The sequence below is a fragment of the Phasianus colchicus genome, chromosome Z (assembly GCF_987193195.1).
Source record: "Phasianus colchicus chromosome Z, bPhaCol1.hap1.1, whole genome shotgun sequence".
In the NCBI taxonomy this organism is placed as follows: domain Eukaryota; kingdom Metazoa; phylum Chordata; class Aves; order Galliformes; family Phasianidae; genus Phasianus; species Phasianus colchicus.
The window spans coordinates 49,553,542-49,570,868 of NC_143476.1; the positions used below are offsets into that span (position 1 = coordinate 49,553,542).

Genomic DNA, 17,327 nt, shown 5'->3' on the forward strand with positions numbered 1-17,327 from the left:
ATTAACAAGTGGAAATTATCTGTTCCCACTGAAAAGGGAGTATAATTCAGATGATAACACTGGCAGAAAAAAAAGTATAAATGTAATAATTAATCTGCTGCCATTTTCTGAGAAGAAATCATATGAGGAAGGCCACAATTGACTAGTAAAGAATTTTCCATCACTCAATCATCTGTTTTTTGTGTGAAATTTAGTTGTTTAAATCTGCTAGATCCAGATTATGTTTTGAGGAAAAGTAGAATAGCCAAGTGCAGTTCTGCTCTGTATTTGAGTGAACATCATCTAATTTATTTGCCAATACTAAGATCAAAATTCAAAAAATTGCTTTTCCTGAATATTTTCTGAAAATCATTTTAAATTTATTTATCCACTAAAGAATAAATATTCATTCATTAGGAGGAGAAAGCAAACACTCAGAAGGGAAATAATAGAGTTAAATTCATTTAAAAATTCATGAATATTCATGGCATTATTTTCTAGTTTTAATTCAGCTATAATGGCAGTGCTGTTTTTCTGAAGAAGTAGTTTAATTCAGTAGATATATATTTACACACACAAAGGATCTCAATTTAGAGTTTCATTAACTCTCCATTATTTTCTCCCATGCAACTAATTCAAACGTACAGTTCAAGAGTCCAAAGTCCCTAAAGAGCTTCTCTCTATGGTGGGTTTGCCTGAAAAACTGTTAGAGAAATAAGAAGTGTTTCTGAAACATACTTTCACAATCTTGAGTTACTTGTAGAACAGTATACTTTTCTCATGATGACAGGTCTCAGGGCCATTGTAAGCACGACAGGAAAGAGAAGAGAAAAGCCTACCTGACTTCATTCATACCATCAACTTATAAGACAAGCCTGTTTGTTGTTTTAAAATCTTTTCTTTGTTACTTTCTTGTATCAACAGCTAAATATAAATACTAATTAATCCCCCATCTTGCACAAGGTTGCACATAGGGATGTAGACACTTGAGACGTAAACATTAGGTTGGTATACTGAAAAGGAGCTAAGGGTCACTGAACTTTATGGGTGCCATCACAGAGACTCTTCAAGATGGAGTTGTGACAGACGTAAAGCTATTTCATTACTGCAGTTACCAACCAGAGTTCCTAGCCAAAATCTACCCATTCTGAAGAAGCACGGTCAAACTAATAGTCAATTTACTCTAAGATTCAGAGAGACTCACTGAGTCTAAGTTACACAAGGTTAAAGGTTTGATATTGGTATTGCTTATAGTATTTTTGCTTAGAAAATTTCCAGTGCAACCATAGTCTTATAATAAAACTATATTGACCTGAGACATCAACTGGCTGAAATTAGCCTAAAAGTGAAGCATAATTATTAAGAATTTGTTCCAGCATGGATCTGCATACATGGAATACATTTCGTTACAATCATATACTGTAAAATTGAGTCCTACTCCATTTATCTAAAAGTCTGTGCCAACTTATTTAACTTAATATTCATTGTATGAATGATTGTCTCAGAGATGATAAAATAATTACTTTATAATTTAAATGAACAGCAGGACTCCACTTAATTAAAACACAGTATCATTTCCATGATATTTAAGAAGTGGAACAGAGGTGACACTGATATCCTGAAGGACAGAACTCCCATTCAAATTGTGTGATTTACTCTGAATTCCTCTACTACTAAGCTTCTCCAAAGGAGACCCAAGACAATTTTCTTAAGAGCACTCTCCAGATGATTTTCAAAATACTTGTACCCATTATTGAGCTTGTACTCAACAGTGCTGAATCACTGAGCCACATCTACTGCTATGCTGTATAGACCTAAAGCATGAGACAATGAGTAGCATCTTTGTTGTAACATTTTCACCATCCATGTAGGTGAAAGTAATGCCTCCTATTTATTTCCATGGAAACTACAATGAATACAAACAGCATGATAACACAATTTGATAGAACAAATTCTCAGCTACAAAACACTGTTTTTCAACATTTTTGCTAGCAATGAACATGTGGCCTCCATGCCATACTTGGAAAAGTCTGCTCCAGCAGAAGTGATTTACCATTTCACAGCTGCTATTCCAGCATTTTTGCTAGAAAAATAGTTCCCCAGTCCAACTTTCATCAGCCCAAACAGATGAAAGTAAGAAGGTACTAAATCCGAACAATACAGTGGGTGTGGTAGGACAGTCCTGCCAAGATTGGCAAGGTGACTGATATGGGGCCTGGTGTTATCATGCTGCAAAATAAAAGCCATCTTCTTCTCTGGAAGCGTGAGACTTCAGTTTAGTCGGTGTAGCAATGTAATGATCAGCATTAGAGTTTGTCCAGGTTTCAGAAAATCCAGAAGGATCACACCTTTTCTATTACAAAACACAGTGCACATCACTTTATCCACTTAAATCTGCATCTTGAACTTTTTCTGTGATGGAGAATTAACACTCCTGTTCTTTTGACTCTGGCTCACAGTGATAAACCACGATTTCTCAGCAGTAGTGGTATAATCCAGGAAATTGTCTCCTTCAGCCTTGTACTGGTTCAATAGGTCCTGACAAACTTGTATACAGTGTTCTTTCTCTTCCTGACTGTGCATTTGTGGGACCCACCTAGCACAAAATTTGCAATATTCCAGTGATGCCAGCAGTTTTTCCATTGTACTGAAGCCAGTATACAGCTCCATATAGTTTCCTGGTCAGAGTCCATCAGTTTGCATGGATGAGCTGATTGAGACACTTCACTTCATGGTGTGACAGCTGCGCATGGCCATTCTGAACATGGCTTGTCTTTTGCATCCCTTCACCACTGCTGAAATATACAACCCACTGCCTCACTGTGCTACATCCACTGTTTGGTCTCCAGTGATTAGCAAGCATCACTGATTGTCAGTGGGTGCAATTTTTTTCAGCATGAGGGAATTCAGTTCCACACCTTTCCTTCATACACTCTTCTATGTCAGACGCCACTGTGTCAGACTGCCCTTCTGCTGCCATCTGTCACACGATAACAAATGTAATGGAATACTGGTGGGAAGATTCAACCTCTACTGCCATACCACCATCACCATCTGCTTCTGATGTCATTGGCCAACATAATGAAAAAGGAGGCACTACATTTGGAGTAGCCCTCATAGAAAACATGAGCACTGATGATATCCAGTAAAAGCTACTATTCTAGTTTAACAATGAAATTTGACATTGAAAATAACTCTATTAGATTGTTTGTGTGCTCTTCTCGTTTGCCACTGAAGTTTTCAGAGAGACTTTACTTGGAGACCTCATAAAGATACAGCTAATCTACTTTCTTCTTGCAAAATCCTTATTGCTGCCAGTTATTGTTCTGTGAGACTTAAGTTTACAGCATTCAGAAAGAAAATTGGTACATCCCATAAGAAAGCCAGTTCCCAAAATTATGTCTGTAAGTCAAAGCAACAATATAGTTTGATACGTCTACTATCAGGACGAAATATCCCTGCCTCATTGATAAAAGTAGAAATATAATAGAAATACTTACGAGCTAAAAAAGAGGGAGAAAGAGGACTCAGCAGTTAGTTCCCTAATGGATACCTAGCAGGGCTTTTCTGTTTACCATTGCCAAATTAAGAGGTTACTTAATGGGAAGCCAAATTGGTCATATGCTTGCAAGACTACGTAGGCAACCCCACTTTCGATACATTTTACTGTCTGAGTGTTTAATTGTCCAAAACATAGTCAGTGATGAATTTATATGCAAAATCTGTAACAGAAACTAGAATGTTATTAATACTACCACTCCTGGCTAAATAAACTGTTTGTAAAAAATTATGACATGTTTACAGACATTTTTATATAGAAGTTGTCAACTAGTACAGCTTTGGTAGCATAGTCTGCAAAATCATTTTCCATACCTGTACTTTCTTTTAATAGAATTATAGAGAAAAAGATGCTGTGTCTGATTCTATCTTTGGTTTGGGCAAATAATAATAATAATCATAAGTTATATAATCTTTCAACAAGACATATCGTACTTGAATGCCATGAAAAACATTAAATTACATGCATTTGTTTTTTGCCTCCTAATGTAAACCATGTTTGATATGGCAGAGTAAAATATTAACTATTTGGTAAAAGAAGCAAGGAAGGGAAAACTTTTAGCAGCTTTCCACTCCTTGCTGTGATGTAGACATTTGTTCTTAAGTGTATGATATGAAACTACACAGCTTTAACATCACTGTAAGTATCCAAGGTCTTGAAACCTAAGACATGACAGTTCTGCAGCAACTAATCCCACCATTTGAATGACTGGCATCACATGAAGAAATGTTGTCCTTACTAGAGTTAGATAGTAACTAGAATTTTTACTTTTTGTTTGTTCAGAAGAGAAGTAGGATCAGAAAGGAACCGAAGAATATACCTTTATATCCAAGTTTGGGACGAAGTTGTATTTCAGGTCAACCAAAACAGTTGTTTCCATAGCATTTACTGACCCTACTGTTTGACTTTTTAATTTGCAATTTTCATAATGAAAAATTGAGAATAATTATATCAGAATTATAAACTGAAGAAAAATCAAATTTCTAATTTTACTGTCTCCTTAATAAAGTCGTATGTATTCTAAGTAAATTTCAGTAAAATCCTTAACAACTGCAGAGAACTTTGGTCAAACTCTAACTCCGCTTTTCCTGAATTTCAAACTAGCACTAAATCAGAACTCATTTTTACGTTTGTACTTCACATAATACTTAACAAGAAGAACTAAATTCTTTTTACAAAAGACAATTGTGTATTGACTCTAACATTAGTTTTGATTAGAACACAGCTTGAAAGAAAAGGTTATAACATTAGAGCAAGAAAACAGATTTCCAACTAGTAGAAGAAAAAAATAATTCAAAGATGAATATTATTTTCCGTCCTTCCATTCATTAGGAAATTACAGAGAAAGATACCTTATTGCAATGTGACTGCTCACTCCCACAGTTTTTGAGAGGACTAGACTTCATATATTAGTAGAAAATTTAAAATAAGTATATTTAAAACCTAAACCTCTAGTGTAGTGTGACATAGGAACATTTTTATCAGTTCTAACACAGTATTATTATAACATGCATAGGCAATGAAGAAATATTAGAAGCATTAAGAGTTACAGTGTCAAGCTACTTAAACTCCCTAACAATAATAGCATGCTTGCCATTATATTTACCATCCACTGTTCTCCTGAAAGCTGAAAAATAAACTTGTTTTTCTCCTTATTTGTTTCATCTGACAGACTACGTCTCTTCTGTAGCTGAGGAGTCTTTCCATATGTGTCCAAGATTTTCTCATCAATATCTACAAAGCCATTCTTGAGGTATTTTGACTGGGGAATGCCTTTCTTCCGGCACTCTAGTATGAAATTCCATTCCTGCTTTATCCTGAAATAGTGCGAGAAAGTTTATGAGAATCAGATTTGTTTGCACAAATAACTTAAAAAAAAAAAAAAAAAAAAAATGATCACACACCTAAGGTATTTAGAATAACAAATGCATTCTTGGAGTCATGCTTAGATTTTCTAGGCTGACATAGATTTCAGATAGTCAGGAATTCATATAGTTACAATCAGACAGTGACTTCCTGGGAATTACAGAGATGTAAAGACTGAGCCCATTGTCACATATCTCAGCGTGAAATATGCCCTTTATTAGATATGAAATTAAACAGAGAGGTGATAGGAAATACATTCTTAGAGAACAAGTTATGTGCATACAGAGACAATGATCTGATAATATATGCAAAATCTGCAGTTAAAAGAGAAGGCATTTGAATCTGTTCCCTTTTTCCTGCCCTTTCCTGTTCAAGTATAATGATCCACTTCCATTTTTATAATATTTTCTTCCAACATCACCTTAGGAGAGAAAAGGAATTAATTTCAGATTAAACCTCATTGCAATTTTAGGCTCACCTCCAGGACAAAATTTTACCCATATAACTTCGGGAACAAGTTCAATTTCATATAGTTAGGCAGTGCTAAAAGGTCATGCTTTATTTTAGGAGAGATTTATTTCAGCTTAGTTAGTTAAGAAACAGACTGATTAACAGAAGTAAACCTTTCTTATACCAAAATAAAACTCTGCAGAGCCCCTTGTGGCATAAACCTTTTTTCACATATGGAATGCTAGATTCTTCTTGTATGTAAGGTTCAATTATGTGATTTCCACCCACTGGCAGAAATTTCAAGCTAAAGATTTGAAGAAAACTAACAAGTGCGGATGGGCACAAAAGATGAGGATACAGTTCCCTTTAGAGAATGTCATGAATGGCATGTCCTAGAAAGAGAAGCAGATGTAAGAGGGTAAACTTTAAGCAGGAAGTAGTTAAACCTATAAACATATTCCCAGTTAAGCATGGGATTTTCTCTAAAATGTTAAACTGCTGAAACAATGCCATATGAGCCACAATATCTGGTTTTCAATTGTGTACAGGGAATCAGTTACAAAAATAAATACAAATATCTTGAAAACATGATGAAAATATGCAATTTATTGATACTCAAAAAAAGGCATAAGAAACATAATAACAGAGTATATTTTCAGGAATATGACACTGTACATTGAAAGTCATACTTAACATATAACTTTGATAGAAGAATAAGCAAATAAGATCAGAAGTGCTTACTTAAATAAGGAAGAGTATTACTGAACCAGCATTAAAGTGTCTAGTGCAAATTGCTGCACTTACTGAAAAATAAGGGAGTGCTGGAATGAGCAGAAGGCAGAGAGCACAGCAACAGTAGGAGAATTCAGGTATCCACAGAACACTGACACAATGTAGTCACTTTCTTTATCACACATGGCCTTATCAGAGGCAGCTAGTCTGAGAAACCACACGGAACATGACTTGGTTTCAAGCAAAGCATCCCATGCAAGGGTCATCAGGGAACTACAGAATGCCTTTGTAATAACAACCACTAATATTCTTATGCAACACCCTTATAAAGAAAAAATAAGAAAGAATATTGTTTACAGATATCTAAGAAGATAAACTACATGTAATGCCCAAGTTCATTAACAATGTAGCTCACTGGGTGAAGTAGCCAGACTGCAGAAAGACAGCACAAACACAGAGTAACTACATTCAAATGATGGGATATTTTTTTTCTTTTATTTCTGAAACCAGAGAAAAGCTAAAAGAGAAAATAGCATTTGTGTTTAAATAAAGAAATTAGAAGGAAGTAGAACTCAACAAATTAAACACAAAACCACAAAAAGACAGATCACAAAACGATGAACAAAGGTATACAGATAAATTGGAAAATAATTTCAAGTATATCAAAAGCAGAAAGTCTCTCAGTAAGATGGTGGGAGCAATAACATCAATATATGAAAGAAAAAGTTAAAACTTTAAGAATCCTGTGATTCTGTAAAAAGAAGTTATTAAGAGAGCAGGTTGTTAAGAAGGCTGCAGAACAGTTAAACTCACCCTTGGCTTCAGTATTCTTAGAGAGATCAGTATGCTCTTTATGAGTAAAAATGTGGACAACTTTTAAAGTGTCAGCAGAATAGGCTCGAGAATAAAAAATAAAGTTAACTAAAGCAAATATCCCAGATTCTGTTAATGCCTAATTGTGAACTGCTTTACCTAGCACAGTGATCTGTAAATGAGCAAAGAAGAAAAAGTGGCCAATAAAAAATGAACCTACTAAAACATTTCCGCTCAGGAAGTCTCAAGTGGGGAACTGAAGTTGCCAGCATACTCAGAAAAGACTCCAACAGCATCTCAAAATCTTTTTCTAAGGTACTTTATGTAACAACAGAAAATGGGTTAAAGCAGGGATAGTTGCTTAGCCCATTTTGTGATCCTTCAAGAAGTTGTATCATTTACCTCTAATAACAGAAGGACATATTCCCATGTATGCAATTGCATTAGGAAGCTCTACCAAAGAATATTCCCTTCAGCTGCAGCCTGGAAGAGAACAACAGGATTTTCCTTATCAGGAGATATGAGAGTTGAAACATCTCTTTTAGATGCTTTGTCATGACAGCCAATTCAATATTAATGTTGATCTTGCCTATTCAGTCAGTCATTTGAGAGATCACTAATAAAGTAGAAAGCAGACAATGCAATATCAAGAGTTCAATACGAAAAGCTAACACATAACATTTTCATATAAGAAAAATAAATAAGCCCTAAATACTTACTCATTATTTTCTACTGAGCTCACCTAATTAACTATAAAATCTCTTTATTACTGTGTAAGGTGGGTGGAAGGTGAAGTGTGAAGAAAAAAATACTGAATTGAATCCCTCAGGAAGAGAACAAAAACAAACAAACAAAAAAGGATCTGAACCATTAAACAGAAGAAACTGAAAAGAACCAAAAACCTGGCATTTTTCTTTTCTAAAATCTTCTACATAATCCTAGCTTTATATACAACTGCTCTTTCTCACATCCTCCTCCAGTTCTTTACATGCAGCTTTTCAATCCATCTGTGAAGTTTAACTCTGCAGTACTGCACTCTTCTTTCTACTAAATTCCTTCATTTTGAACCAAAGAATTAAGCATTTTTGAACCAAGGACCTTAGGAATAGAAGTGTAGAAGGTTTAGATCTAAGATTTTACCCTCTCACAATGGATGCTAGAGGAAAGGGTAAAAAGAGAACTATGTTAAAGATGGAAGAATACACTGTCCTTTATTAGTAACATATACAGAATATAAAACTCAGGAGAAAATGATACAATGTTAGACAAAAAATAAAATACACATTAACAAAAAATACTGTTAATCAAATTAGTTGGTGAAATGTTGACTTCAGATAGAAGATAGACATTAAAAATAAAATATGGTGAGGAACTCAGCATGGATATATATGTGGAAATCCTATGGCAAATTTCTCCATTATTCATACATCAAATTATGGCTATGTGCTTTCTTAAGCTTTTAAATAACGCTCTCTTATAGTCACCAGGCTAAATACTACATACAAGCACATTTTGAGCTGGTGGAAAGTGAATCAGTAACTGAGCAACAAACACACACAATTTTGTACAGAATGAAGACATGATATATTCACATTTACAGTCCCTGCTTGTATTCATGAATCAACATGAATCTTTTTGGCCTGGAGATGTAATTTGTGTCAAGCCAATATGTACATTAAACCAAAGATTATGCAGCAGTAATTTGCATGCTATATTTGAAATCAACTCAAATGGATATATTCTATTTTGGTATCACAGAATCAGAGGGGCTGGAAAGCACTTCTGGGGACCATCCAGTCCAACCTCTCTGCTAAAGCAGGTTCCCTTCAGTAGATAGCACAGAAAAATATTCAGGTAGGTCTTGAATGTCTCCAGAAAAGACTCTACACCCTCTCTGGACAGCCTGTTACAGCGTTTTGTCACCCTCAAAGTAAAGAAGTTCTTCCTAATGTTCATATGGAGCTTCCTGTGTTCTGGTATTTGACCATTCCCCCTTGTCTTGTCACTGCACAGCACAGAAATTTGACTCCCACACTTTAGATATTTATAAACATTAGTAAGATCCGTCTCAGTTTTCTCTTCTCCAGCCTTGAAGGCTATTACACGAATCTTCAGATCTTCAGAAAATATATATTTATACACATACACATATATGTATATGTGTGTGTGTTTACACATATGCATAAACACATAAAAAATCAGCTTTTAGATGCGCTAATATTCTTCTAGAGAAATTATATTTCACATCTTGGCACTTTAAAGGCTACAGATATTCCAGGACCACACTTCCATATATGACAAACAAGTGAGATAGCTGCAAAATTACAGCTCTCCTGAAGTTTATGGCTTCTTATTACTATAAAAAAATAGTAATAAACTATTTTTATCTTCCTCCAGATCTTAATTTAACTACTGTAGTCAGATCAAAAAAAAAAAAAAGGCTTGTTTTTTGTGAATGTTAGTCAAGTAAAGCCCAGTGGGTTTTAGAAGGCATATACAGAATATTTTTTCTGGGTTTAGGATCCAGATGAGATCCAGCTCATCTGGCTACTCCAGTATGTCAACATCAATCACGAAATTGTCTGATTATCTGTAACAAGACTTATTACATGTCATTTGTATGTGTCAAAAAAGGCATATGTTTCTTATCTTTATAACACAGTACTATGAGTTTCACTGTTATCCTAGTAACAGGAGAATAATTGGGTTTTTTTGATTGGTACTTCCTTTCTCAATTACTCACTGCTCAATGTCAGTATAGGAAGTCTTGAGGAAAAAACTAAGCATCTTAAGTGAAGAAATGAAGTTTCATTTAAATGGCACTCTTTTCTCTGCACCAGGATGGAAGGAGTAGACATAACACCAGATGGCACCAGTTAAGTACTACTCAGTTATATTTAAATTAGAACCACTAGCCATGTAGGATCATTAAATAATCCTATGGAATTTTTATAAGAGCAGCACAGTTAGACTAGAGCTCAGTCCAGACTAATATTACTGACAGATGAGTAACATTTCCCTCAGTTTCAAATGGACTAATTTAATTTCAATTCTTCTGCCAGACTCTTCCATAATTTGCTATAGATTGTGGATGAGCAGCAACTTTTATCTTTCAACTCACTTGCAAGCATTATATTAAATGTAAGTTCTGTATGCATAAGTGCATAAGAGAAATAGCAAATAATATCATGAAATCATAGAATCATTAAGGTTGGAAAAGACCACCAAGATCATCTAGTCCAACCATCAACTGAACACTACTGTACCACTAATCATGTTCTTCAGTGCAACATCTCCACAGTTCATGAACACCTCCAGGGAGAGTGACTCTACCACCTCCCCGGGCAGCATTTTCCAATGCCTCACCAGCTTTCTGAGAGCAAATGTTTCCTAATATCCAACCTGAATCTTCTCTGACACAGCTTAAGGCCATTACCTATCACTATTTCCCAGGAGATGAGGCCAATCCCACCTCTCTTTTTGATCTCTTTTCAGGTTGTTGTAGAGATTGCTAAGGTTTCCCCTGAGCTGCTTCTTTTCTAGACTACAAGATCCCAGTCTCCTTAGCTGCTTCTAATAAGATTCATGTTCCAGACTCTTCACCAGCTTTCTTATCCTTCTTTGGACAAACTCCAGGGCCTAAACAACTTTCTTGTCATGAGCAGCCCAAAACTGAACACAGCACACAAGGTACGGACTCACTAGTGCCAAGTACAGAGGGAAAATCACCTCTCTAGTCATGCTGACTACACTATTTCTGATGCAAGCCAGAATGCCACTGGCTTTTGTGGCCACCTGGGCACACTGCTGGCTCATGTTCAGCTGGCTGTCAATTAACACTTCCAGATTCTTTTCCACCATGCAACTTTTCAGCCACTCTGTCCCAAACATGTAGTGATGCATGGGGTTCATGCTGAAGAACTGCTCCCAGCTTGTTACTTCCTGCTTGGGACTAAGAACTCCCAGCTTGATTTTTAGTCTTCCTTAGTAAAATTTCTGAATTGAGTATTCAGAAAGGAAATAAATAAAGATAAATAAACCTTTAGCTCAGGTACAAATAAAACACTGATCTTGAAATTGAGAGAGAGAGAAAAAAAAAAAGCCAGTGAAAAGGGAATAAGTGAAAGTTTTCTTTTGATTTTACATTCAAGGAATGCATAGCTCAGAAAAGTTAAACAAGCATGTCTAAATTAAGAGAACTTAAGAGGAAATTTTGGAGAGAAGATGTACTGATGGAAGAGGCTGAACTAACCGCTATCTTTGCAACATGTTCAACTGGACAGAGGAATCTGTGTCATTTCATATTGAAAATGTAGATAGCTAATGTGGGCAAAGAACTCTGGCATTTCCATACTCAAATGTTTAATTCCTTGGTCTTCAATTTTTAACTTACCTGCTTTTCTTACAGAAGACAAACACACTGCAGTCCTTCCAAAATATCTAATAAAGAGTAAATTTTCACTCTCTTTCCCTTTCCAAAAATGAAGAATAAAATGACAAAAAGAGAAGAATAATTAATGAGGAAAATTATTACATCACATCAAGTTACTCCAGTAGCATTCAGAATTTCAGGAAGCAATATGAGATTGTTCACCATCATTAGAATCTAAGAAATGAAATAGAAAACAGTGCTTTAATACACACTTCTTTCCCTAATATGGACTTTCATAAGCACATAGATAATCACAGAACTGACTATTTTTGTAATAGCTCATGTTTTATATTCTACAAAGTGGGTATGTCTAATGGGAGGCCACAAATAAAGTTAAATTACTCTTCCACAACAAAGTATTGTTTGTCTCCTTTTTCTGTACTCATTGATTTATATACACATCTTAGAAATAGGGATCCTTAAAAATTGTATCTCTACAGCCCCATAAAACTAAAGGAAAGATAAAGGACTGGATTAATTCCATCCAAAGTAATATGATACTAATAAAAGTGATCTAATGCCAGGCGCCAGAAAAGCACCTCTCCTATGAAGACAAGCTGAGATATCTGGGGCTATTTAGCCTAGAAAAAAGAATGGAGCCACTATAGTAGCCTTCCAGTATTTAAGGGAAAGTACTTGCGGGAAAGATTGAAGGAGCTTTATCAGACAGTAATGATAAGACAAGCAGTAATGGTTTTAAAATGAAATAGGGTAGATTTAGATTAGATTTTAGGAAAAAATTCTTTACCATGAGGATGTTCAAAATCAAGCTGAATGGAGATTTGGGCAAACTGAGGTAGGGTAGCATTCCTGCCCATGGCAGCTAGATGGCCTTTAAGGTTCCTTCCAACCCAAACAATTCTCGGATTCTATGGTTCTACTTCAGAGGGCTAGATACAAGTCTCTTGCAATATTCTCACTTGCAATATTTGTATACTGCTCTCAAATCAGGTTTCACTAGCCTGATGCTTTAACATGTAGCTGTAAATTCCCCAGATCTTCACATGGTCTCACCATTAATGTAAACACAGTTCAAGCTTTGACTTTATTTGTGAAGTTTGTTTATTTGAAAATCTTCAGGCAAGAACAAGAAATATATTACATGTGACTGTTTACTGACCTTGGATGAACTAAATTGACTTGCCTCAAGACAGAAAAAAGTTCCCTGGAGGTTAATTGAAAGCTTTTCCTCAAATAACACATACTATATTTCACTTTATTCAAGTCATTTTTCATAGCAACATGTCTGATGAGGACCTGCACAATCTCAATGGCATTGGTGAATTTTAACCTCTTTGAGAGTAAGCAGGAGTTTGTTTTTTTGTTTGTTTGTTTGTTTTTTGCTTAAAAGCAGCCTCAGCAGGCTAGATTCCAAACTCATCTGTTACACAAGTAGGTCTACAGAGAAACTATTAACTTCAGTCTTATTTGGTAATTCACTCTGGCTGCTGGCTAAAGAAAATACCCAGAATATTAAATGCTGGAATGCAGTCCTCAGTTCAGGAAAATGCCTTCTTTTAATATCTTTGTGGTTTTGAGCTAGCATCTTTTCAAAATACTGATACTATATTCACTATCAGTAAATTCACTGATTATGAATTGACAATGTGTTCTAGCAGTGATTTCAACTGTCTTATTTGACAGTGGATTTTAATATCTCAGTTGGATACAAGAATTTGGCACAAATGCATTTTACTAAATTAATAACAAAAAATTTCAGAGAGTGAGACATTATTTCTGTTATGTTTAACCATCGTTACAATTATCTATATTTTCAAGTTAACAACAAGCACAATCTTCTCCTATCCTTCACCCAATCTTTGAAAGCATTGAAAAGCATCTAAGAAATAACCTGTAACCCAACCTTTAGAAACTGCATACCTCATGAAATAGATATTTCTTTTAATTAACTTTTGCATTTTATTATCATTATTTCTGTGACTTTGATCATCATTGTATCAGATGTATCCACTCTGCAAAGCCCATATTATAAGAATGAACAAGAACTTTGACATCTATTTCAGCAGGTGAAACACTATTTTCTCACAGCCAGGACTAAAGCCTGATTATTGATATAATGAAGATATGCAACAAGACAGTACTGTGTGCAAACTGCAAACTAGTGGAAGAACACACATTTTCTGAATGCTTCAGATGTGCTTTGAACTCTGCATCATGTCCTAAATTTGCCATATAAAGTTGATGCAGTAAAATAACAGAATGAATTTGAATATAAGTTGTGCAAAAGAGCAGAAAAGTCCACGAAGCTTTACCCCTTTAGCTGAAAGGGTTCTGACAAATAACCACAGATGAAAACAGAAAGGAGAAAACATTTTTTTAATGGAATACTCAGCTTAGAATAAAAATTAGTCTTAACCAACTCTATTAACAAAAATGGTAAGAGCTGTAATTAGATACCTCAGAGCATACAAGGTTACCCTCTTTCCCTCTTCCATACATAAGCTCCCTTTCTGGATTCCCTTTGTATTACTGAATTTAGAATCTCTCCTCTGCATCACAGAAAACCAAAACCCAAAGATCTTGGTTTCCAAGCATGTTAACACTGGAACTGACATCTCCTCAGTCCCACAGATTAATGCATAAGCAGTTAGAGTTACACTATCTAACCGTAATATTCTTTACATTAAGAAGGCTGCAGAAGCACCCATACAAACAGTAGATGACATAAACACAGGTAATATAGAGACTTCTGCTTTACCTGCCATGTAACTGTACCAAAAACAAAAGAAGAAAAAAGATGAGATGGCAGACCTATTCACACATGGCAATGAAAAGACTGATATTGAATGCCTTTTTTTCCTCAGACTTCGTCAGGAAGACAAGACTCCTGGAAGGTCCCAGATACCAGGCTGAAAGGCTGGATGAAGGAAGATGTGCCTTTGGCAGAATAGGATGAGGTTAGGGAATACTTTAGCAAAGTAGGCAGGCATTCATAAATCCATGGGCCCTGATGCAATGCATCCACAAGTCCCAAAGAAGTTGGCAGACGTTGTGAAGCCACTCAGCAATTTGGGGTCAATCATGGCAAGTGGGAAAAGTGTACAAAGTCTGGGTGAAAATAAATGTCACTCCAACCTTCACAGAGGTCAAGAAGAGGCCTGGGGAACTGCAGGCGAGTCAGCCTGACCTTGATCTTTGGGTAGGTGGTGGAACAGCTAATACTAGAAACCATCCAGTTGGATGCCAGTCACAGTGGTGCTCTCCGGGACTCAGTCTCCTCTTTAATATATTTAGCAATGATGTGAATAAGGGTATTAAGCTGCAACCTCAGTAAGTCTACAGACAACAAGAAGTTAAGCAAAAAAGCTGCTCTGCGTGAGGCTAAGAAGGCTCTACAGAGGGATCTTAATGGGCTGGACCAATGGCCCAAAGCCAGTTGTATGAGGTTCAACAAGGCTAAAAGCCAGATACTGAACTTGGATCACAACCAAGCCTATGCAGTGCTACAGACTGGAGGAAGAGTGGCTTTAAAACTGCCTGGAGGAAAAGGACCTGGGCTTGCAGCTTGATGGGCAACAGAAATAGCAGTGTGCTCAGGTGACCAAGAAAACCGACACCATCCTGCTGGGTTGTATCAGAAATAGTGTGGCTAGCAGGACTCAGGAGATGATTGCACTCCTGTATTCAACTCTGGCAAGGCCACATCTTGAATGCCGTGCTCAGATTTGAGCATCTCACTAGAAGCAAGACTTCAAGATACTGGAGCATGTTCCAACAACATGGCAACAAAGACAGTGCCAGGTCTAAAGGGCAAGTCTCACGAGCAGCAACTGAGGGAACTGGAGTTATTTAGCCTAGAGAAAGCGAGACTTAGGGAAGACATTATTGCTCTCCATGACTACCTCAAAGGTGATTGTAGTGAGGCAGTGATCAGTCTCCTTTCCCAAGAAAAATCAGCAGGACAAGAGCAAATGGCCATAAGTTGCACAAAGGAAGGTGTAGTTTGAGTATTAGGATAAAAATATTCACTGGGCGGGTTGTAAAGCATTGGAACAGGCTCTCCAAGGAAGTGGTTGAGTCATCATTGGATAATATTTGAAAGACATGTAGATGTAGTGCTTACGGATGTGGTTTAGTGATAGACTAATGAAATGAGCAGCCTGATAGATGAGGGGAGAACAACTGTTGTTTTCCTGGACTTCAGTAAGGCCTGTGACACTGTCCCACATAAGATCCTAATGGATAAGCTGTTGAAATATGAGCTGGATGAGTAGCAGTGAGGTGGATCCAAAACTGTTCAGTTCCATCTGTGCCTTGGCATTTCTGATCCCCGCTCTATAGGTCCAGATAGGACTCCTGTACTCTTCCCATGGCATTCTGATAGTGCTTTTATTCTGTCTTTTTTATCCAGAAGCAGCCGCGTGTCTCCATTTATTTCACTTATTCTGTTTCTCTTTCAACTCAATAAAAGATTTAATGTAGTACATAGTACTTTTATGAACATGCTTTCATGAATTCCAGAATAAAAACTATAATTCCATATAGCATGAAAGGAATAGAAAGGTGCAACATGTCTGATTTTTCTCTTCAAATTAAATATTCACATCTTGAGGAATGTGGGCCAGGGAAAGAGTGGGGCCTTGCAGCATTCTTGGTCCTGGCATATTTAAAATAAGAGTTAGTATTACTTTTTGCATGATGTTTTCTCAAATTCTTGCATGACCCTTTCCACCCTTCCCTAAAACCTTAAACCAAATATAGAATCACAGAATTGCAGGAGTTGGTAGGGACCTCTGGAGGTCATCAAGTCCAACCTCCCTGCTAAAGCAGGTTCCCTGTGGTAGATTACATGGGAAAGTGCCCAGGTGACTTTTGAATACCTCCAGGGAAGGAGATTCCACAACCTCTCTGGGCAGCCTGTTTCAGTGCTCCAACACCCTCACAGCAAAGAAACACACTGAATGAAAAATAGGGTCAGGCCACTGAACTTTGGGAGAGCAAACTTCAGGCTTTTTACCCTTCTCTGTTAAGGAACTGCTGGACGAAATCTCCTGGGAAGCTGTCCTTAGAGACAAAGGAGTGGAGGAAAGCTGGCTATTCTTTAAGGATGCCTTTCTGAGAGCGCAAGAGCTCTCTGCACCTCAGAATAAGAGAGTGGGCAGGGGAGGCAGGAAACCAGCATGGCTTGGCAAGGACCTGCTGGGCAAACTGAGGGAAAAGTACAGATTGTATCGGCTGTGGAAACAAGGGTGCGTCACCTGGGGAGAATACAGGGACACTGTCTGGATTTGCAGAGAGGGGATTAGGAAAGCCAAGGTGCAGATGGAACCAAACGTGGTGAGGAATGTTAAAAACATTCTACAGAAGAAGGGATTCTACAGGTAAGTTGGCCAGAAGAGGCAGGCCAAAGAGAGCACACCTCCTTTGGTAATTGAGAAAGGAGAACTGGCTACAACAGATATAGGGAAGGCTGAGGTACTAAATGAGTTTTCTGCCTCGTTCTTCACTGGCAACCCGGATTCTTGTATTTCTCAT

At 36.8% G+C, this 17,327-nt stretch overlaps 1 protein-coding gene across 3 annotated transcripts in view; it reads right to left on the reverse strand.

Annotated features, from left to right (window-relative positions):
• The window catches only part of LRRC2 (leucine rich repeat containing 2), a 99,022-nt gene that overhangs the window by 43,415 nt on the left and 38,280 nt on the right, over positions 1–17,327 (reverse strand). For all 3 annotated transcript variants that reach the window (XM_090131012.1, XM_090131013.1, XM_090131014.1), the window contains exon 3: positions 5,145–5,355. In XM_090131012.1, the coding sequence (XP_089987138.1) occupies positions 5,145–5,355 (211 nt within the window). The remainder of the gene's footprint in view (positions 1–5,144; positions 5,356–17,327) is intronic.